Source organism: Hyla sarda, chromosome 2 (assembly GCF_029499605.1).
Source record: "Hyla sarda isolate aHylSar1 chromosome 2, aHylSar1.hap1, whole genome shotgun sequence".
NCBI lineage: Eukaryota > Metazoa > Chordata > Amphibia > Anura > Hylidae > Hyla > Hyla sarda.
In genome coordinates, this window is record NC_079190.1 from 314,694,564 (window position 1) to 314,717,601 (window position 23,038).

The window sequence follows — 23,038 nt, forward strand, 5'->3', positions numbered from 1 at the left end:
TGCTCCTCTACACCCCTCGGTCTGCTCCTCTACACCCCTCGGTCTGCTCCTCTACACCCCTCGGTCTGCTCCTCTACACCCCTCGGTCTGCTCCTCTACACCCCTCGGTCTGCTCCTCTACACCCCTCGGTCTGCTCCTCTACACCCCTCGGTCTGCTCCTCTACACCCCTCGGTCTGCTCCTCTACACCCCTCGGTCTGCTCCTCTACACCCCTCGGTCTGCTCCTCTACACCCCTCGGTCTGCTCCTCTACACCCCTCGGTCTGCTCCTCTACACCCCTCGGTCTGCTCCTCTACACCCCTCGGTCTGCTCCTCTACACCCCTCGGTCTGCTCCTCTACACCCCTCGGTCTGCTCCTCTACACCCCTCGGTCTGCTCCTCTACACCCCTCGGTCTGCTCCTCTACACCCCTCGGTCTGCTCCTCTACACCCCTCGGTCTGCTCCTCTACACCCCTCGGTCTGCTCCTCTACACCCCTCGGTCTGCTCCTCTACACCCCTCGGTCTGCTCCTCTACACCCCTCGGTCTGCTCCTCTACACCCCTCGGTCTGCTCCTCTACACCCCTCGGTCTGCTCCTCTACACCCCTCGGTCTGCTCCTCTACACCCCTCGGTCTGCTCCTCTACACCCCTCGGTCTGCTCCTCTACACCCCTCGGTCTGCTCCTCTACACCCCTCGGTCTGCTCCTCTACACCCCTCGGTCTGCTCCTCTACACCCCTCGGTCCGCTCCTCTACACCCCTCGGTCCGCTCCTCTACACCCCTCGGTCCGCTCCTCTACACCCCTCGGTCCGCTCCTCTACACCCCTCGGTCCGCTCCTCTACACCCCTCGGTCCGCTCCTCTACACCCCTCGGTCCGCTCCTCTACACCCCTCGGTCCGCTCCTCTACACCCCTCTATAAATGTAAATAACCATAAACATTTGTGGTACTTGTACCAAAAAATAAGAGCTATGGGGGTCAGAAGAAGCTTTTAAACATACAAATTTTTGTACAAAAAGGTATAATTTAAAACAAAACCTTCACTAATTGTGTATAATTTAAATTGTATGGTCCTACATAATTTACACAATGTGTCCTTTTTACCGAAAAGCGCACTTTGTACAAACGGAAGCCCCCAAAATTTGCTAAATGGTGGATGTGTTGGGGTTGTGTGTGTGTGTGTGTGTATATGTGTGTGTGTGTGTGTGTATATATATATATATATATATATATATATATATATATATATATATAAATTTTTATATTTTTTTTTCCACCGTAGATTTGGTGGTAAGTTGCAAAATACAATTGGTGCAAAAATTAAGCCCTTGTGGGTTTGTAGGTGAAACATTGATAGATTTATTGCTCTTAGAAGACTAGAAGGAAAAAACGAAAGCTCAAAAAATGAAAAATTGCAGAGTCATCAAGGGGTTAATGTGATGAATGAAAATGTGTGACACTCACCCCTACATCCAGTTCTGTAGTATAATCCTCATGTGATGTACTCAAAAACTGGCTAGGTAGATTTCAGAAGCAGGAAATCACTTACGAGATTGCACTTCCAATATAAATTCAAATGCTTTAATCCATTAAAACAATTAGTATATAAGATAGTAACGATTACAGTCCATAAAACAGGCCAACACGTTTTGGGTTTGTAGCCCTTAACCATGTTGGTGTCATTTAGAGAATGTCTACACTTGTTTAAGTGTGCGTGGTGGTGGTTGTAGTAGTAGAGTAGTAGTAGTGTAGTAGTTTTAAATACCAATAAACTAGATATTTATGATTTAGATGAGTCCTCAATTCCTTCCTAATAATTCATTTAGTGTTGCTGGAGTACCGTTGGTTTTTATAGGACAGCTGAAAAGCAGGAATTTTAGCGAGCAACGAGGACAGCTTAAAGCTTTTTTTCCCATCTTATTTCATGTTTGATCCGCTGCGCGTCCTCAGCTCACTCCGGCCTCAACATTCCCAGACAAACGCAAGTAACAGCTCGCTCATCCACTCACTGCAGCCGGTGATTGGCTGAGCAGGCCGTCAATTGCGTTCTTCCAGGAAGGTGGGGGCTGCTCTTCTCTAAGGATTTAGAAGTATCAAGGACCCTGTACACGAGATTGCGGGGGATCCTAGTTATCGTATTCCCTGTAATTAAATGCTTATCCCCCTACCTAGAAGTTCTTTACACCTATTTTTAATGTAGACTCTTCAGTCCAGTAGAGGAGGGTGGTGCTACTCAACTCTGCAGGATGGTAGGGTCACAGTCATACAGAAATATTATGTGTATGGAATTTCTATCCAGAAGTGAGGGGTGTGATTCAAGAAAGGGCTTAAATATAAGTTAATTGTTGTATAATAATAAACTTATTAGCAATAATCATTGACTTTATTAAGTAACACTATCTGGTCTCAAATACCTCCTTAGTTACATGCCGTATTTATCGGCGTATAACACGCACTTTTTAGGCTAAAATTTTTAGCCTAAAGTCTGTGTGCGTGTTATACGCCGATACACCCCAAGGCAGGGGGAGAGAGGCCGTCGCTGCCCGCTTCTCTTCCCCTGCCTTTCCTGGGGTCTAGAGCACTGCTGTCGGCCCTTCTCACCGCCAGGGGGAGAGAAGCGGTGCCGACAGCCAGGGGGAGAGAAGGGGCAGCGGGCATGCGTCCCCGGCGTCGTTGCTATGCTCTGAACGGCGCGGCGCATGATGTCAGTGTGCCGCGCCGTGCATAGCAACGACGCAGGGGACGCATGCCGGAGGCCTGCAGCAGCGCGGACCCGACTCAGGTAATTATGCCACCGGGGATGGGGGGAGGCAACGGGGCAGCGGCGCTGGCAATGGGTGCCGCTGCCCCTTCTCTCCCCCTGGCTGTCGGCGCCGGTACCGATAGTCAGGGGGACAGAACGGGCAGCGGCGCCGATAGCCAGGAGGAGAGAAGGGCCGGCAGCAGGGCTCTAGACCCCAGGAAAGGCAGGGGGAGAGAAGCGGGCAGCGACGGCCTCTCTCCCCCTGCCTTTCCTGGGGGTATATCGGGGTATACACGCGCACACACGCACCCTCATTTTACCATGGATATTTGGGTAAAAAACTTTTTTTACCCAAATATCCTTGGTAAAATGAGGGTGCGTGTTATAGGCCGGTGCGTGGTATACCCCGATAAATACGGTAGTTAGGACGGTAGAAAAAATGCGTATGTCCATCGAGTTCAACCATGAAATTGAAGGGAAGGGGTATGGTTGGAAGAAGGGGAAGGGATGTGATTCTATATTTCTGCATAAGCAGTAATGTTATTTTGCTCTAGGAATGTATCTAACCTTTGTTTTGAAGCCCACCACGATACCTGAGAGACTGTTCCATAAGTTTACAGCCCCTGGAGACTAAACCTTTTTTTTTTTTTCTCTCTAGACTGAGGGAGTGCCTCCTTGTCCTTTTGAGGGGGTTTAACCTGGAACAGTTTTTCCCTAAATTTATTGTAAGGACCATTTATATACTCAAACGTCTTTTCCAGGGCTCAAGTCCTGCAGGAACGTGTGGGAACTGAGTTCCTGCAGTTTTTCCACAGCAGGATCACCATTCTTATAAACTTGAGTCCTGCAGGACCAGCCCTTAAGTGGAAATCTTGGGTGAGTTCCCACACTTGACCCCTGGTCTCTTCTCAAGACTTAACATGTAATTCTTCCCAAGACTAAACTGTAATTTTTAATCTTTCCTCATAGCAGTAATTTTTAATCTTTCCAACAGCCGTCACGCCCCCTCCCATGGACATGAACAGAGATGTGTTCATTAATGCCGCAGTGCCGGGCAGTAGATCGCAGGGGGCCCAACATGTCTAGGGGGCAGAATACTCCTTTTAACCTCTTAAGGACGCAGCCCATTTTGGCCTTAAAGTGGTACTCCGCCCCTAGACATCTTATCCCCTATCCAAGGGATAAGATGTCAGATCGCCGCGGTCCCGCTGCTGGGGAGCCCGGGGATCCCCCGCTGCGGCACTGCGCTATCAATACAGCACAGAGCGAGTTCGCTCTGCACGTAATGACGGGCAATACAGGGGCCGGAGCATCGTTACGTGACTGCTCCGCCTCTCGTGACGTCACGCCCTTTTCAATACAAGTCTATGGGAGGGGCGTGGTGGTTGTCACGCCCCCTCCCATAGACTTTCATTAAGGGGACGGGCCGTGATGTCACGAGGGGCGGAGCCATGACGTCATGCTGCTCCGTCCCCCGTATCGCCCGTCATTACGCACAGAGCGAACTCGCTCTGTGCTGTAATGATAGCGTGGTGCCGCAGGGGGGATCCCAGGGCTCCCCAGCAGCGGGACCGCGGCGATCTGACATCTTATCCCCTATCCTTTGGATAGGGGATAAGATGTCTAGGGGCGGAGTACCCCTTTAAGGACAAACCAATTATATTTTTGCGTTTAGCCTTTTTCCTCACCTTCTAAAATCCATAACTCTTTATTTCCATTGACAGACCCATATGAGGGCTTGTGTTTTTCATGACCGATTGTACTTTGTAATGACATCACGCATTTTGCCCTAAAACGTATGTTAAACCCAAAAAAATTAAGTTTTTGTTTAAGGAAATGTAAACGAAAATCTCAATTTAGCTAACTTTTTTTTTTTGGGGCGGGTGGGGGGGGGGATATAGTTTTCACACTTTACAGTAAAAGTTACATGTTTTGTTTATTTTGTGGGTAAATGCGATTAAAATGATAACTGCTTTGCTATTTTTACTGTTAATTTTTGCAATCCCCAAATCTAGTATGGACTCCATGTTGGAAAATGCAGTCCGGTGTACATCTTGCACAATGTATGCTATCCTTGAACAGCAACAATATTATTGTGCGAGTTGTTCATTTGGAAGCCCAGATCCTGGATCTAGAGGAGCAACTGGCAACACTGAGACGCATTGACAACCTGGAGAGGAGTCTCCTGCTCACTGAGCAAGTAATCTCTGGGCTGGGGTAGAGGTGGGGGGAGGATAGTGGGACTGAGGTGCAGGACAGTCAGGCAGTTAGCTGGGTTACAGTTAGAAAATGGGGTAGAGGGAAAAGTGTCAGGGAGGCTAGTCCTGAACTGGCACACCCCAACAAGTTTGCTTGGTTGGCATATGAGGGGGATGCCATTTCAGAGCTAGCAGTAGGGGGGTGGGTCTGCTCCAGTAAGGAGGGAGGGAGGAGTGCAGGGCAGGCCAGACAGGTACTGGTGTCAAGTTGATTAAAATGATTCTGACTGCCGATCAATATGTTACCTACTCTTAAACCATGCACCATGTTCCTGAGCTTGCAATCTGCTCGTGACTAAGTAACCTTGGAATGATGCCAGAAGGCCCGAGATGAGATGTTGGAAGTCAAAACATTTGAGGAAGATGCAGATTGTATAAGAAAGGCAAAGAACTGGAATTTTTCAGTATTAGAGCGAGAGGGCTGCATAAATTAACTTTGGCCGAGAAAGAAATAAAATACTAGATATGCTAATATATATGGACACTATAATCAAACAACCAATCAAAAAGTAACATGCTAATTCTGATGTCATAACTAAACCTCCTTCTTTGTCCAATTTAAAAACTAAATGTACTTAGTTACAACTTAAAGGAGTTACAATTGTTTAGTCTTGAGAAGAGACGTTTAAGGGGGGGATATGATAAACGTATATAAATGGCCCATACAAAAAATATGGAGAAAACTGTTCCAGGTTAACCCCCCCCCCCCCCAAAGGACAAGGGGGCACTCCCTCCATCTGGAGAAGAAAAGGTTTAGTCTAAAGGCGTGTCGCCTTCTTTAGCGTGAGGACTGTGAATTTATGGAACGGTCTACCTCAGGAACTGGTCACAGCAGGAACAATTAACAGCTTTAAAACAGGGTTAGATACATTCCTGGAACAAAATAACATTAATGCTTATGCAGAATTATAAAACTACATACCTTCTCCTTATCCCCTTACACCCTTCACTTCAATTCCCTGGTTGGACTTGATGGACGTATGTCTTTTTTCAACCATACGAACTATGTAACTTCCTGGATTAAACAGAACAATTTTGGGGAACAGCTGAGTTTCCGGCTAAGAGAGAGTTATACCAATATCCTGTGTGGTGTAGATTTTCTTATGTCGACACTTGGCAGTATATATCAGCACAGTCAGTCACATTTGAAAGCCTCCTCTCGGACAATCCTTAACACTGGAAGTGGGGATTCAATTATCAGGGGGACAGACAGGGCGAACTGTCACAAAGACCGGGATCGCCGAACCGTGTGTTGTCTTCTTGGCGCTCAAGTTCGGCACATCGTGGATTGGGTTAACAGGTTGCTGGGTGGGGCTGAAGAGAACCCAGCAGTCATGGTACATATTGGCAACAATGACAAAGTAAGAGGTAGATGGAGTGTCCTTAAAAATGATTTCAGTGACTTAGTCCGCCAACTTAAGGCAAGGACCTCCAAGGTAATAATTTCTGAAATATTACCTGTACCATGAGCCCCACCAGAGAGGCAGCAGGAGATAAGGGAGGTAAACAAGTGGCTCAGAAGCTGGTGTAGGAAGGAGGGGTTTTGGTTCATGGAGAACTGGGCCGACTGCTCTGTTGGTTACCAGTTCTACCGTAGGGACGGGCTGCACCTCAATGGGGAGGGTGCAACTGTGCTTGGGTAGAAGATGGCTAGAAGGGTGGATGAGTGTTTAAACTAGGTACTGGGGGGGGGGACCTACAACATAGAAGGAATAGATAGTGTAGATAAAGAGGGGGGACTTAATAATGGACCTGGGGATGGAGTGGAGGGAGGAGTTAGAATAGTTAATAGGGATAGGTGTCATAGGGAGAAAAAAACATACTCCATTGAATTGCATGTTAACTAATGCCAGAAGTCTGACCAATAAAACTGATGAGTTGAAAATTTCTGAGGAGGATTGACATAGTGGGTATAACAGAGACTTGGTTGGACGATAGCTATGACTGGGCGGTCAACATACAGGGTTATAATCTATTCAGGAAAGATCAGATGAAACGGAAAGGGGAGGAGTTTGTCTATGTAAAGTCCAGTCTGCAGGCAGCACTTCGGGAGGATATTTGGGAGGGAAACGATAATGTGGAGTCATTATGGCAAGAAATATATGGAGATAAGAATTTAAAAATTCTGATGGGGGTTTGCTATAAGCCACCAAACATAATGGAAGAGGCAGAAGATCAATTACTGAGGCAAATATACATATATAAAGGCAGCAAATCAAAATGATGTGATAATAATGGGGGACTTAAACTATCCTGATATAAACTGGGAGACTGAGACCTGTGAATCTCGTAAAGGAAACAGGTTTCTGACTATAGCTAAAGACAATTATCTGTCCCAAATTGTGCAGGGCCTGACCAGACGGGGCCCCCTACTAGACTTAATATTAACCAACAGACCTGACAGAGTAATGTACAAGTAGAAGGATACCTATGAAATAGTGATCATAATATAATACATTATAACTTGTTCTTTAATAAGGGAATCTCACGAGGGGCCACAAAAACAATGAACTTTAGGAAGGCAAAGTTCGATCAACTCAGAGAAGCCCTTAACAATATAAAATGGGATAATGTCCTCAAAAACATGAATACTGACACTAAATGGGAGACTTTTAAAAATATCTTAAACTCTCACTGTAAGATGTATATACCTTTTTATCGGAATAAAAGGGTCAGAAATAAAAGAAAACCAATAAGGATGAATAAAAATGTTAAGGGGGCAATAAATGACAAAAATAAAGCATTTAAACTACTAAAACTGGTTGGCAGTGAAGAAGCATTAAAAAGCTGTAGAGAAAAATGTAAAATATGTAAAAAAAAACTGATAAAAGACGCAAAAATAGAGACAGACTCATTGCCAAAGAGAGTAAAACTAACCCCAAAATGTTCTTTAACTATATAAACAGCAAAAAGGGGGACCATACAGAGATCTTTCCCATGATCTATTTATACCTAGGACTGCATCTATAACAAGGGGGCATCCTCTATGTCTAGAAAAAAGGTTTCTACACCAGCACAGACGGGTTCTTTACTGTAAGAGCAGTGAGACTGGAATTCTCTGCCTGAGGAGGTGGTCATGGTGAACTTTGTAAATGAGTTCAAAAAGGGACTGGATGCATTTTTGGAGAATAAGAACATCGCTGGTTATGTATACTAGATTTATAGGGACAGAACGTTGATCCAGGGATTTATTCTGACTGCCATATTGGGAGTCGGGAAGTAATTTTTACCTCTAGTATGAGGGTTTTTTGCCTCATAAAACTCAACTCGGTAGGGACTAATTAGGGTTATAGGTTGAACTTGATGGACTCCGGTCTTTTTTCAACCTTATGAACTATTTTACTATTATTGTAATATAGAATTTTTTTTTTTTTTTTCAAAATCAGTATGCATAATATTGCCCTATTTTGACCACCCTAACGTTCTCATTTCTCCGTATACAGGGATATGTGAGTGCTCACTTTTCGTGTCATGATCTGTAGTTTTTTTTTTTTTTAGTACTACTTTGCGCATATTTGACTTTTTGATCACTTTTGAGAATTCGGATTTTTTTTTTTTTATGTCTACGCAGTTCATCGTACAGGTTCATTAACATTATACTTTTATAGAAAAGTTCGGACATCCGTGCACACGGCTATACCAAATCTTTATTGGGGAGGGGGCTTTATCAAATTTTTCCCCCCCGCTTTTTAACTTTTTTCCACATCTATTGTACACTTTTTATGCCCCCATAGGGGGCTATCTATAGCAATCATCAGATTGCTAATACTGTTCAGTGCTATGCATAGCACTGATCAGTGTGATTGGCGTTCTTCTTTGTTCTACTTGACCTCAGATCAGAGGGGAAGATGCCGTGAGGACGAAGGCAGGTGAGGGCCTCCGTCCGCCAACTTGGATGATCTGATCTTTATCCACGGCCATATTATTCTGGCATTTGGCAAATATAAATAATTTTGGTAATCCTAATTGACCTAAAACTAGTAAGGTATATTCTGATTTTGTGTGAAATTGTGAGAAAAACATGCATATGTGTCTTTTTATATAATGTATGTAAACTTCTGGTTTCAACTGTACATCCATTGTACACAAGGGGTTAAACTGTGGCCCCAAAAGAACACCACACAAAAACCTGTAATTTTTTAAATTCTTTTTATATCTGCAGACTGACTTAAAGCTGGTTATTGTATTACATAGCTGTATGCTTTGGTCATCATTGTATTTTTAGTTTTATTGTTGTTGCTTCATAGCAATCAGAATTGAATAACATTTTGTTGTTTTATAAAGTTAATATCATGGGGCAACTGGGTTCTGAGTCACCGATGAGGTTCCTGGCCCTCACTGACAGGTTCAGGCAGTTTAAAAATATGGTTAACATAAAAACTTCATTTAAAAAATAGGTCATTTTCTAATTACACATTCTCTTTAACCCTTTCTCCCCTCAAGGCTCCCACGTGGACGTACCTTTGTTGTGCTGTTGGTTTATTTATTTACCAGTCATTGGATGCCATTGATGGAAAGCAAGCAAGGAGAACAAACAGCAGCACACCCCTTGGAGAGCTTTTTGATCATGGATGTGATTCTCTTTCTACAGGTGTGTTTTTGTTTTTTTGTTACTTTCTGTGAAATGATTTAGCTTATTGGAATGCCGATAACTTAAAATTTGAAATCCTTGGCCAGTAATGGTGGACTTGGCGTGAGTCAGATTTTTCCGCCCCCCCCCCCCCCAACTCAGCTTTCTAAGGCATCTGCCAAAGCTGCTTTATGAATACAGCCCTGCATTTAGCTGGCCAGTTAAGTAGCTGGAAGAACTGGAAAAAAGACACATTTCAGTTAGTGGTATATTTATCGTGTAGCCACAGCATATACCTTAATTGTCTGATACATGTGGGTCCTAAAGAGCTCAAGATATAGGGCCCCCAGACCTGCTTGTGATGCTTGAATTGGGGCCAGGAAGCCAAAAACAGCATAACCGTTTATGCCACTCCCTTTAACCCCTTAAGGACAATGGACGTAAATGTATGTCATGATGCGTTGGTACTTAACACACCAGGGCGTACATTTACGTCCTGTACATGACGCGAGCACCAGACCGGTGCTCACATCATGCACTGCAGGTCCCGACTGCCACAAGCAACCAGGGACCCGCTGATAATGGCAGATGTCCGCCATTAACCCCTCAGAAGCCGCGATCAATACAGATCAGGTCATCTGCGGCAATGCAGGCGTTATATTGGATGATCTGATCACCCGCGAGACTGCCGCAGGCAGCCGATCACCACAAATGGCGGACGGAGGTCCCTCTCACCTGCCTCAGCCACTCTCGTGGGGTCTCCTGCTCTGGTCTGAAATCGAGCAGACCAGAGCAGGAGATCGCCGATAAAACTGATCAGTGCTATGCCTATGTATAGCACTGAACAGTATTAGCAATTAAACTATTGCTATAAAGAGTCCCCTATGGGGACATAAAAAGTGTTAATGTTTTTTCTACTCTTTTTTTTATTCTACCGAACTATCTAAATATATAATGAGAAAAAAAATTAAAAAAATTGCTGCTTTTTGGTATATATATGCGCAAATGTAGTACTAAAAAAACTACAGGTCATGTCACAAAAATGATCCCTCATACATCCCCATATACAGAAACATTGAAAAGTTATAGGTGCTCAAAATAGGGAGTTTTTTAACATACTTATTTTGTAAAAAAAAAAAAAAAAAATTTTTTTGAGATTTTTTAAAAGCCGTAAAATAATAGAAAAGTTTGTTACCGTAATCGTATTGACCCACAGAAAAAAGAAAACGTAAAGTGTACAGCAAACCCTCTAATGTGCAAAATTTCTTTTTTTTGTTTTCAATTTCCTCACACAAATAAAAAATTTGTAGGTTCACCGTACATTTTATGGTAAAATGAGTGATGTCATTACAAAGTATAATTGGTTGCGGAAAACACAAGCCCTTATGAGTCTGTGGATGGAAATATAAGAGTTATGGATTTTAGAAGACGAGGAGGACAAAAAATGCAAAAATAAAGTTGGCCTGGTCCTTAAGGCCAAAATGGGTTTGGTCCTTAACCACTTAGGGACCACTGGCGTACAGATACGCCTTCGCTCCCTGGTACTTAAGGACCACGGGCGTACCTGTACACCAGTGGGAATTTCGTTCCCCGCGGGGACCGGGGTAACTGCTGATATCGATCAGCAGGCACCCCGCACAAATGCCCAGGGTGGTCACCAGAGCCCCCCATGTCGGCGATCACACCAGCGATTTTCGCCGATCCTAGGTCATACGGGTCTATGATGACCCAGTGACCCAGAAAATAAGGGGGATCGGGGTTGTCCAAGACACCCACGATCCCCCTGAAGGGATAGGAGTGAGGTGGCGTGCCACCCCTCCTATCCCTGCTATTGGTCATCAAGAAGCGACGACCAATAGCAGATCAGGGGCAGGAGAGTTAACTTTCGGTTTCCCCGTTCTGCCCACCCACAATAGGCTGGGCAGAACGGGGAAACCGAGGAGGACCGACGCCGAAGGTCCACTCACCCATCCGGCAGCAGCAGGCGACATGGATCGGCCACAGAAAAGGACAACGATGCGGCTCCCTGGATCCTACAGAAGCCGCTCAGTTGCCTAGCAACATCTGGAGGGCTACAGTCTGAGACCACTATACAGTGGTCTCTAAACTGTAGCCCTCCAGATGGTGCAAAACTACAACTCCCAGCATGCCCAGACAGCTGTCTCGGCATACTGGGAGTTGTAGTTGTGTACCTCCAGCTGTTGCATAAGTAAATCTCCTAGCATGCACATTCACACGGGCAGGTTTACAGTAAGTTTCCTGCTTCAAGTTTGAGCTGCAGCAAATTTTTCAAACACTACACTAACACAAAATAAAGGGTAAAACACTACATATACACCCCCTTACACTGCCCCCCCCCCCTCAATAAAAATAAAAAATGTATTGTACGGCAGGGTTTCCAAAACGGAGCCTCCAGCTGTTGCAAAACAACAACTCCCAGCATTTCTGGACAGCCACTGACTGTCCAGGCATACTGGGAGTTTAGCAACAGCTGGAGGCAACCGGTTTGGGAATCACTGCCATAGAATACCCCTATGTCCACCCCTATGCAATCCCTAATTCAGGCCTCAAATGCGCATGGCGCTCTCTCACTATTTGGAGCCCTGTCGTATTTCAAGGAAACAGTTTAGGGCCACATATGGGGTATTTCCGTACTCTGGAGAAATTGCACTACAAATTTTTGGGGCTTTTACCCCTTATGAAAAAGAAAGTTGGGGTCTACACCAGCCTGTTAGTGTAAATTGTTTTTGTTTTTTTTACACTAACAGGCTCGTGTTGCCCCATACTTCATGTTTTTTTCACAAGCGGTAAATGGGGAAAAAATAAAAAAATAAAATTTGTAACACAATTTCTCCTGAGTACGGAAATACCCCATATGTGGGCGTAAAATGCTCTGCGGATGCACAACAAGGCTCAGGAGTGAGAGCGCACCATGTACATTTGAGGCCTTAATTGGTGATTTGAACAGGGGTGGCGGATTTCACAGCGGTTCTGACATAAACGCAAAAAAATACCCACGTATGACCCCATTTTGGAAACTAAACCCCTCACGGAATGTAACAAGGAGTATAGTGAGCCTTAATATCCCACTGGTGTTTGACGAATTTTTGTTAAATTTGGATGAGAAAATGAGAAAAAAAATAGTACATACCCCATATGTGGATGTAAAGTGCTCTGTGGGCGAACTACAATGCTCAGAAGAGAGGGAGCGCCATTGGGCTTTTGAAGAGAAAATTTGTCCGGAATTGAAGGCCACGTGTGTTTAGAAAGCCCCCATAGTGCCATAACATTGGAAACTGCACCCCTCAAGTAATGTAATAAGGGATGCAGTGAGCATTTACACCCCACAGGTGTCTGACAGATTTTTGGAACAGTGGTCCGTGAAAATGAAAAATGTAATTTTTCATTTGCACAGCCCACTGTTCCAAAGATCTGTCAAATGCCAATGGGGTGTAGATGCTCACTGCACCCCTTATTACATTCTGGGAGGGGTGTAGCTTCCAAAATCGGGTCACATGTGGGGGGGTCCACTGTTCTGGCACCACGGGGCTTTGTAAACGCACATGGCCCCTGACTTCCATTCCAAACAATTCTCTTTCCAAAAGCTCAATGGCGCTTCTTCTAGTTCGCCCGCAGAGCACTTGATGTCCACACATGGTGGTATTCCAAATTTTGGGGGTAGTTTACTCCTATTACCCCTTGTAAAAATGGGATACAAATTATGAGAGAATTTTTCTCCTTTTAACCCTTGAAAAAATGTAAAAACTGGGTCTACAAGAACATGCAAATGTAAAAAATGAAGATTTTGAATTTTCTCCTTCATTTTGCTGCTATTCCTGTGAAACACCTAAAGGGTTAAAACACTTACTGAGTGTCATTTTGAATACTTTGGGGGGTGCAGTTTTTATAATGTGGTAATTTATGGGGTATTTCTAATATGAAGACCCTTCAAATCCACTTCAAACCTGAACTGGTCCATGAAAAATAGCGAGTTTGAAAATTTTGTGAAAAATTGTAAAATTGCTGCTGAACTTTGAAGCCCTCTGATGTCTTCCAAAAGTAAAAATGCGTCAATTTTATGATGCAATCATAAAGTAGACCTATTTAATATGTGAATCCCAAAAAAAAATTATTTGGAATATCCATTTTCCTTACAAGCAGAGAGCTTCAAAGTTAGAAAAATGCAAAATTTTCTATTTTTTTATCAAATTTGGGGATTTTTCACCAAGAAAGGATGCAAGTTACCACAAAAATTTACCACTATGTTAAAGTAGAATATGTCACGAAAAAACACTCTCGGAATCAGATTGATAAGTAAAAGCATTCCAGAGTTATTAATGTTTAAAGTGACAGTGGTCAGATGTGCAAAAAAGGGCTGCGTCCTTAACCCCTTAAGGACATAGGGCGTATCCATACGCCCCCGTTTCCAAGTCCTTAAGGACCGAGGGCGTATGGATACGCCCTGAGCATTTCCGGGCCCCACCACTAGCCGGAGGGGAGCCGGAGCCGGATGCCTGCTGAAATCGTTCAGCAGGCATCCCGGCATATCGCCCAGGGGGGTCATTATGTCCCCCCATGTCGGCGATTGCCGCAGATCGCTGGACAATTCAGTCCAGCGATCTGCGGCAGATTCCGGGTCAATCGGGTCTCCAGTGACCCGATGACCCGGAATTATTGGCTGATCGGGGCCGTCAGAGACGGCCCCGAACAGCCAGAGCCTGCAGGGGTGAGGTGGCACTGGTGCCACCTCACGATCGCCCTGATTCATCGGCCGGATTCCCGGCCGACCAATCAGGGCGCCTGCTGCGGGTGTCACTCCCGCAACCCGCTCCGCCCCTCTTCCGGAGGACGTGAGCGGGTGCGGGAAGACGACCCCCGGTGCTGGGGACCCCGATCCCCGGCGTCCCTGTTGGGATCGGGGGCCCCAGGAGCAGCGGCGGTGGCGGAGACGACGAGGGACTGACCTGTGCGGCGAGGATCGTTGGAGGTGAGTGACAGCCTCCTGCTGTTGCTTAGCAACAGCTCCCAGCATGCAACAAGGGCATGCTGGGAGCTGTAGTTATGCAACAGCAGGAGGCAGACCACCACAACTCCCAGCATGCCCTTATGGGCATGCTGGGACTTGTAGTTTTGCAACAGCTGGAGGCACATTTTTTCTATGGAAAAATGTACCTTCAGCTGTTGTGTAACTACAACTCCCAGCTTGCACAATCAGCTAAAGTGCATGCTGGGAGTTGTAGTGGTGCATCTGGTGGTTGCATAACTACAACTCCCAGCATGCCCGTTGGCTGTCGGTGACTGCTGAGAGTTGTAGTTTTGCAACAGCTGAAGGCACACTGAGTTAAGTAGTAAACCAGTGTGTCTCCAGCTGTTGCATAACTACAATCCCCAGCATCCCCAGCCAATGTAGTATGCCTCCGGCTGTTGCATAACTGCAAGACCCAGCATGCCCTTCCGCTGTCCGTACATGCTGGGGGTTGTAGCTTTTGCAACAGCTGAGGGCACACTGGTTGCAAAACACTGAGTTTGTTACCAAACTCGGTGTTTCACAACCTGTGTGTCTCCAGCTGTTGCAAAACTACAACTCCCAGCATGCACTGATAGACCGTACATGCTGGGAGTTGTAGTTTTGCAACAGCTGGATGTTTCCCCCCCCAATGTGAACGTACAGGGTACACTCACATGGGCGGAGGATTACAGTAAGTATCCGGCTGCAAGTTTGAGCTGCGTCAAATTTTCTGCCGCAGTTCAAACTGCCAGCGAGAAACTACTGTGAACCCCCCGCCCGTGCGACTGTACCCTAAAAACACTACACTACACTACCACAAAATAAAATAAAAAGTAAAAAACACTACATATACACATACCCCTACACAGCCCCCCTCCCCTCCCCAATAAAAATGAAAAACGTCTGGTACGTCACTGTTTCCAAAACGGAGCCTCCAGCGGTTGCAAAACTACAACTCCCAGCATGCACTGATAGACCGTACATGCTGGGAGTTGTAGTTTTGCAACAGCTGGATGTTCCCCCCCCCCCCCAATGTGAACGTACAGGGTACACTCACATGGGCGGAGGATTACAGTAAGTATCCGGCTGCAAGTTTGAGCTGCGTCAAATTTTCTGCCGCAGTTCAAACTGCCAGCGAGAAACTACTGTGAACCCCCCGCCCGTGCGACTGTACCCTAAAAACACTACACTACACTACCACAAAATAAAATAAAAAGTAAAAAACACTACATATACATATACCCCTACACAGTCCCCCTCCCCTCCCCAATAAAAATGAAAAACGTCTGGTACGCCACTGTTTCCAGAACGGAGCCTCCAGCTGTTGCAAAACAACTACTCCCAGTATTGCCAGATAGCCACTGACTGTCCAGGCATGCTGGGAGTTTTACAACAGCTGGAGGCACCCTGTTTGGGAATCACTGGCGTAGAATACCCCTATGTCCACCCCTATGCAATCCCTAATTTAGGCCTCAAATGCGCATGGCACTCTCACTTTGGAGCCCTGTCGTATTTCAAGGCAACAGTTTAGGGCCACATATGGGGTATCGCCGTACTCGGGAGAAATTGGGCTTCAAATTTTGTGGGGTATTTTCTGCTATTACCCTTTTTAAAAATGTAAAATTTTGGGGAAAACAAGCATTTTAGGTAAAAAAAAAATTTTTTTTTTACATATACAAAAGTCATGAAACACCTGTGGGGTATAAAGGTTCACTTAACCCCTTGTTACGTTCCCCGAGGGGTCTAGTTTCCAAAATGGTATGCCATGTGTTATTTTTTTTTTTGCTGTCCTGGCACCATAGGGGCTTCCTAAATGCGGCATGCCCCCAGAGCAAAATTTGCTTTCAAAAAGCCAAATGTGACTCCTTCTCTTCTGAGACCTGTAGTGCGCCAGCAGAGCACTTTTCACCCCCATATGGGGTGTTTTCTGAATCGGGAGAAATTGGGCTTCAAATTTTGGGGGGTGTTTTCTGCTATTACCCTTTTTAAAAATGTAAAAATTTTGGGAAACCAAGCATTTTAGGTAAAAAAAAAATTATTTTTTTTACATATGCAAAAGTCGTGAAACACCTGTGGGGTATTAAGGTTCACTTTACCCCTTGTTACGTTCCCTGAGGGGTCTAGTTTCCAAAATGGTATGCCATGTGTGTTTTTTTGCTGTTCTGGCACCATAGGGGCTTCCTAAAGGTGACATGCCCCCCAAAAACCATTTGTCGCTCCTTCCCTTCTGAGCCCTCTACTGCGCCCAATTAACATAGACATATGAGGTATGTCCTTACTCGAGAGAAATTGGGTTTCAAATACAAGTAAAAATTTTCTCCTTTTTACCCCTTGCAAAAATTCAAAAATTGGGTCTACAAGAACATGCGAGTGTAAAAAATGAAGATTTTGAATTTTCTCCTTCACTTTGCTGCTATTCCTGTGAAACACCTAAAGGGTTAATACACTTATTGAATGTCATTTTGAATACTTTGGGGGTGTAGTTTTTATAATGGGGTCTTTTATGGGGCATTTCTAATATGAAGGCCCTTCAAATCCACTTCAAACGTGAGCTGGTCCATGAAAAATAGCGAGTTTGAAAATTTTGTGAAAAATGTCAAAATTGCTGCTGAACTTTGAAGCCCTCTGGTGTCTTCCAAAAGTAAAAACTCATAAATTTTATGATGCAAACATAAAGTAGACCTATTGTATATGTGAACCCCAAAAAAAAATATTTTGAATATCCATTTTCCTTACAAGCAGAGAGCTTCAAAGTTAGAAAAATGCAAAATTTTCATTTTTTTCATCAAATTTGGTGATTTTTCACCAAGAAAGGATGCAAGTTACCATAAAATTTTACCACTAAGTTAAAGTAGAATATGTCACGAAAAAACAATCTCGGAATCAGAATGATAACTAAAAGCATTCCAGAGTTATTAATGTTTAAAGTGACAGTGGTCAGAATTGCAAGAAACGCTCCGGTCCTTAAGGTGAAAAAGGGCTCGGTCCTTAAGGGGTTAAGGGGTTAAAAAATAAAAATATTAATGAAATTATAATGATGAAAAATTATGAAAAATTATTCTAAGAAATGATATTAAGGATAAAAAGGAGTATAAAAAAAATTGAAAAAAATATTGAAAATTGGGAATAAAAAATGAGTATAAAAATAAAGAATAATAATTGTGAATATGAAACAAAGGATTATGGCCATAGAGGGAAATTACTTATTTCACATTTTCAATGGTCTCATTTAACCCTCCTGGGGCCAGAGAACCCAACGTGAAGATCAGAAGGATTCTCTGTTTGAGTCTCTGGAACCTGTTCCTAGTTTGTGGTGAAATTGTTTCAATAATCATGAGTTTTAAAGATTTTATATTACCGTATATACTCGAGTATAAGCAGACCCGAATATAAGCCGAGGCCCCTAATTTCACCCCAAAAACCCAGGAAAGTTATTGACTCGAGTATAAGCCTAGGGTGGTAAATACATCACCCCCCCCTGTCATCATCCAGACCCCCCTTCGTCATCATCACCCTGTCATCATCCCCCCTTCGTCATCATTACCCTGTCATCCCCCCCCCTTCATCATCATTACCCTGTCATCATCCCCCCCTTTCATCATTATTACCCTGTCATCATCCCCTCCTTCATCATCATTACCCTGTCATCATCCCCCCCCTTCATCATTATCATTACCCTGTCATCATCCCCCCCTTCATCATCATCATTACCCTGTCATCCTCCCACACCACCCCCTTCATCATCACCGCTTGTCAATGTCTGATTTAACAGTGGTCTTCTTCAACCTGCGGACCTCCAGATGTTCCAAAACTAAAACTCCCAGCATGCCCGGAGTTGAAGTTTTGAAACATCTGGAGGTCCGCAGGTTGAAGACAACTGCCCGTGCCTTCGTCGTTATCCAGACCCCCTTCCCCCTTTAGTTTTGTACTCTCCTCCGCTCGGCGGGACGTTAGGTCGTTCCGGGCTGTCCATCTTCACCGGGGGTGCCGCTTCTCTACAACTACAACTCCCAGCATACACACACATCTAACAGGGACTAAACCTTCCAGCATACATATACACACACACCTAACAGGGACTACAACTCCCAGCATACACACACACCTAACGGACTACAACTCCCAGCATACACACACACACACACACACACACACACCTAACAGGGACTACAACTCCCAGCATACATACACACATAAAAGGGACTAGAACTCCCAGCATACACACACATCTAACAGGGACTACAACTCCCAACATACACACACACACACACACACACCAACACCAACAGGGACTACAACTCTCAGCATATATGCACACATAACAGGGACTAAAACTCCCAGCATACACACATAACAGGGACCCCCTCCTCCTCACATAGAAATCATCCCCAGTCAGAGAAATATTCCCAGTCCCTGCAGTACATATCCAGTCCGTGTACTGTAAAAACAGACAGAGCTCAAGCAGGGGAGATGAGGGAGGGGGCGTGTACTTCTCCCCGTGGAGATCTATGTCCTCAGCTTGGGGAGATGAGGGAGGGGGCGTGTACTTCTCCCCGTGGAGATCTATGTCCTCAGCTTGGGGAGATGAGAGAGGGGGCGTGTACTTCTCCCCGTAGAGATCTAGGCCCGTCCTGAGCTCAGGGTGTACTTCTCTTTCGCCTTGCTCTGCCCTCCCCCAGCTCTAGCTTCGGAGAGCTGGGGGAGGAGCCGACGCAAGGATTCACGGGGGTGCAAAAAACCACCTCACACCGGCCTATAACCTTTATAGTACCATTTTTATCACTTTGTAGTTCCATTCACTGTATTTTTCCTTTTGTTACACATTTTTCAATGGTAATGAGAACCCTTCTGATTAGTACCATAACACAATGAATACATGTATTTTTATAGCTTAAAGGAAGAAAAGTGTATCCATATTTTTTATTTACACTTTTTATCTTTATTTTTTCTAGTGTTCGTGGTTTTAGGAACGTGTATTGCAGTACAGCTTGGTACACACCCAGACTGGATGTTCTTCTGCTGCTTTGCAGCAATGTTCATGTTTTACTGTGCTCATTGGCAAACATATGTATCTGGAATGCTACGATTTGGAATGTAAGTTACTTAAGATATTACGTTTTAAATGTTAATGAAATTCTAAATGTTTTTATTTAACACAACACATTCCTTTTCTGAAATATCTGTCGTGGTAGACTCTCTTAAAGTGGATCTGTCAACAGCTATATAGTGGGAAAAAAATCCTTTATTTCCATAGTCCACTCCTAAGAGATAAGTGTTGTTTTTTTTTTTTTTTAAGTTTTGTTACAGGGATATGTGAAATCTTTTTTAATCAGGGTCTGAGTGTTCAAACCCCCATTGATCTTCAGATATAACTGGCTGAAGCTTGCAGTCCGTATTTATCGGCGTATAACACGCACTTTTTAGGCTAAAATTTTTAGCCTAAAATCTATCTACGTGTTGTTATACGCTGTTAAGCCGCTGCAGTTCAATGATTTAAAGCGGGCGCTTTAAATCAATGAACTGCAGCGGCTTTGCAGGTGCCGGCTTCTTTGCACCTGCCTGTCCTGCTAGAGCCCTGCTGCCGGCCCTTCTCTCCCCGCTGCCCCATTGCTGGCGCCGATAGCCAGTGGGAGAGAAGCGGCGCCGACAGACAGGGGGAGAGAAGGGGGAGAGAAGGGGCAGCGGCATCCATTGCCGGCACCGTTGCCCCGCTGCCTTGTATAATTACCTGTTGCCGGGGTCGAGTCTGCACTGCTTCAGGCCTCCGGTGTGTGTCCCCTGCGTCGTTGCTATGCGCTGCGAGACGCAATGACGTCACTCGTCATTGCGCCGTGCAGTGCATAGCAACGACGCAGGGGACGCACACTGGAGGCCTGAAGCAGCGCGGACCCGACCCCGACAACAGGTAATTATACAACCGGGCATGGGGGAGGCAATGGGGCAGCGGCGCCTCCAATGGGTGCCGCTGCCCCTTCTCTCCCCCTGGCTATCGTTGCTGCTGCACCGATAGTCAGAGGGAGAGAACGGGCAGCGGCGCCGATAGCTAGCGGGAGAGAAGCGGCGGCAGCAGGGCTCTAGACCCCAGGAAAGGCAGGGGGAGATAAGCGGGCAGCGACGGCCTCTCTCCCCCTGCCTTTCCTGGGGGCTTCTGCAGGGTCAGAAACGGTGTATCGGGGTATAAGCATGCACACACACGCACCCTCATTTTACCAAGGATATTTGGGTAAAAAACTTTTTTTTACCCAAATATCCTTGGTAAAATGAGGGTGCGTGTTATAGGCCGGTGCGTGGTATACCCCAAGTAATACGGTAAGTGCTTTACTCACCAGGTCGTGAGAAGAGCACTATTATCAGTCTGTGGAGCTTGTCTTGTGCATTGATGTGGGAGACTGGTAAATTGGTTAATACTCAGACCCTGAATACATTTCTATGGCAGAGGTGGAGACTGTTGAATGCAGCGCTCCAGGTCTCCCATAAAGATGACTGCTGGGGCCCCGTACGGGAGACTGCGGGGGCCCCTCTTTTAAGGACAAAGCTCATTTCATTTTTGCATATTTTTTTTTTAAATTGATAGCGTTTTCATTTTTCAATCTGCAAACCCATAGGAGTGCTTGTTTTTTTGCCTAACCAATTGTACTTTGTAATAAACATCTCTTATTTTACCATAAAATGTACAGCATAACAAAGAAAACGCAATTTAGCAACTTTTTTTTTTTTTTTGGGAGGATTTCATTTTTACGCAGTGAACTTTACGGTAAAAATGACATGTTCTATTTATTCTGTGGATCAATTTCTGACTTGTTTTTTTGGGCTCTTACGCTGTTCAGCGTACGGGATCATTAACATTATATTTTGATAGTTTGGACGTTTTCAGATGTGCAAATACCAAAAATGTTTATATTTTTTTTAAAGCTTTTTATTAGTAAAATGGGGAAATGGGGGTGGGGGGGGGTGGGGGGTGGGTTAAAACATTTTTTTAAGGGAAGGGGGTGCTTGCTGGAAGGCAGACCACAGAAAAAGATGCCGGGAGGACGGATGAAGTCAGGTGAGGGGACAGCCATCTTGGCTGATCTGATCCCCATGGGCAGTCAGATCAGCACTTGCCGCACTGGCGCAGTTGCCGTGATCTGTATTTATCAAGGCATCTGTGGGGTTAATGGTGGACATCAACGCGATCACTGATATCTGCTATTACGGGCGGGTCCCTGGCTGCTCATAGAAGCCGGGACTTGCCGTGCATGATGCAAGCACCGTTCGCATTATGTACAGGACATAAACATACGTCCTGGTGCGTGAAGTACCAGCACATGAGAATACAAACAAGGAGAGCGCTCCTAGTGTGATAACGTATTGTAAAGAGGAGATGGAAAACAAGCAGAAATGCTCACCGTGTATAGTTGTACTGCGACCAAGTACAACTATGGTGAAAGCGTGGGATAACCCTTCAACGGGTGAAGAACGGCAGCCGATCCTGGCAACACAGGCAAAGCACTCAGACGGATCCCTCCAAGGAACAGCCCAGGATAAAAGCAGCGCACAAGACTTCAAAGGTAAAAATGGTTTAATTTACCCGGCATGCAAGCGTTTCGCTGGATGACCAGCTTCATCAGCCTGATGAAGCTGGTCATCCAGCGAAATGCGTTGCATGCCGGGTAAATTAAACCATTTTTACCTTTTGAAGTCTTGTGCGCTGCTTTTATCCTGGGCTGTTCCTTGGAGGGATCCGTCTGAGTGCAGCACATGAGAAGGTACATTTACGTCTATTGTCCTTAAGGGGTTAAGGACACAGCCAAAAATCTGACCTGTGTCAATTTATGTATTAATAACACTGCTTTTAAAGATCTTTCATTCTCAGATAGTTTTTCGTGACATATTCCACTTTAAGATGGTAGTACATTTTTGTTAATACTTGCATCATTTCTTTGTGAAAAATTCCAAAATGTCATTACTTTAAATTGAAATCATTGCTTGCAAGGACAATGGTCATGCCAAAAAAATGACATATTGATTCAAATATACCATATGTCTACTTTTATGTATGCATCATAAAGTAGACATCTTTTTACTTTTTGAAGCCCTTAACCCCTTCCCGCTATTGGACGTATGCATACGTCCAGGCGAATTACACGTTCGCGCAAATGGACGTATGCATACGTCCAAGCGATCTCCTGCTCTGCCGCGGGCAGCGCAGGAGATCGCGGGTGGGACTCAGCTGTCAATCACAGCCGGAGTCCCACCGCAGCTGCCGGGGCCGCGATCGCGCCGGTCCCGGCAGCATTAACCCCATAGATGCCGTGATCAGTTCTGATCACGGCATCTATGGTGTTTGCAGGGGGAGCGCTCTCCCCCTGCCCATCAACGGCGGCTCCGCGATAAAATAAGGGGGATCCAGGGTGTCCAAGACACCCTCGATCCCCCTTGAAGAGATAGGAGTGAGGTGGCAGGGGTGCCACCCCACCTATCCCTGCTATTGATCG

General features: G+C 45.2%; 1 protein-coding gene across 1 annotated transcript in view; it reads left to right on the plus strand.

Moving 5' to 3' along the window:
* The window catches only part of CEPT1 (choline/ethanolamine phosphotransferase 1), a 151,364-nt gene that overhangs the window by 41,606 nt on the left and 86,720 nt on the right, over positions 1-23,038 (plus strand). Inside the window, exons 3-4 of the mRNA XM_056557723.1 lie at positions 9,427-9,574; positions 19,514-19,655. Of these exons, the coding sequence (XP_056413698.1) occupies positions 9,427-9,574; positions 19,514-19,655 (290 nt within the window). The remainder of the gene's footprint in view (positions 1-9,426; positions 9,575-19,513; positions 19,656-23,038) is intronic.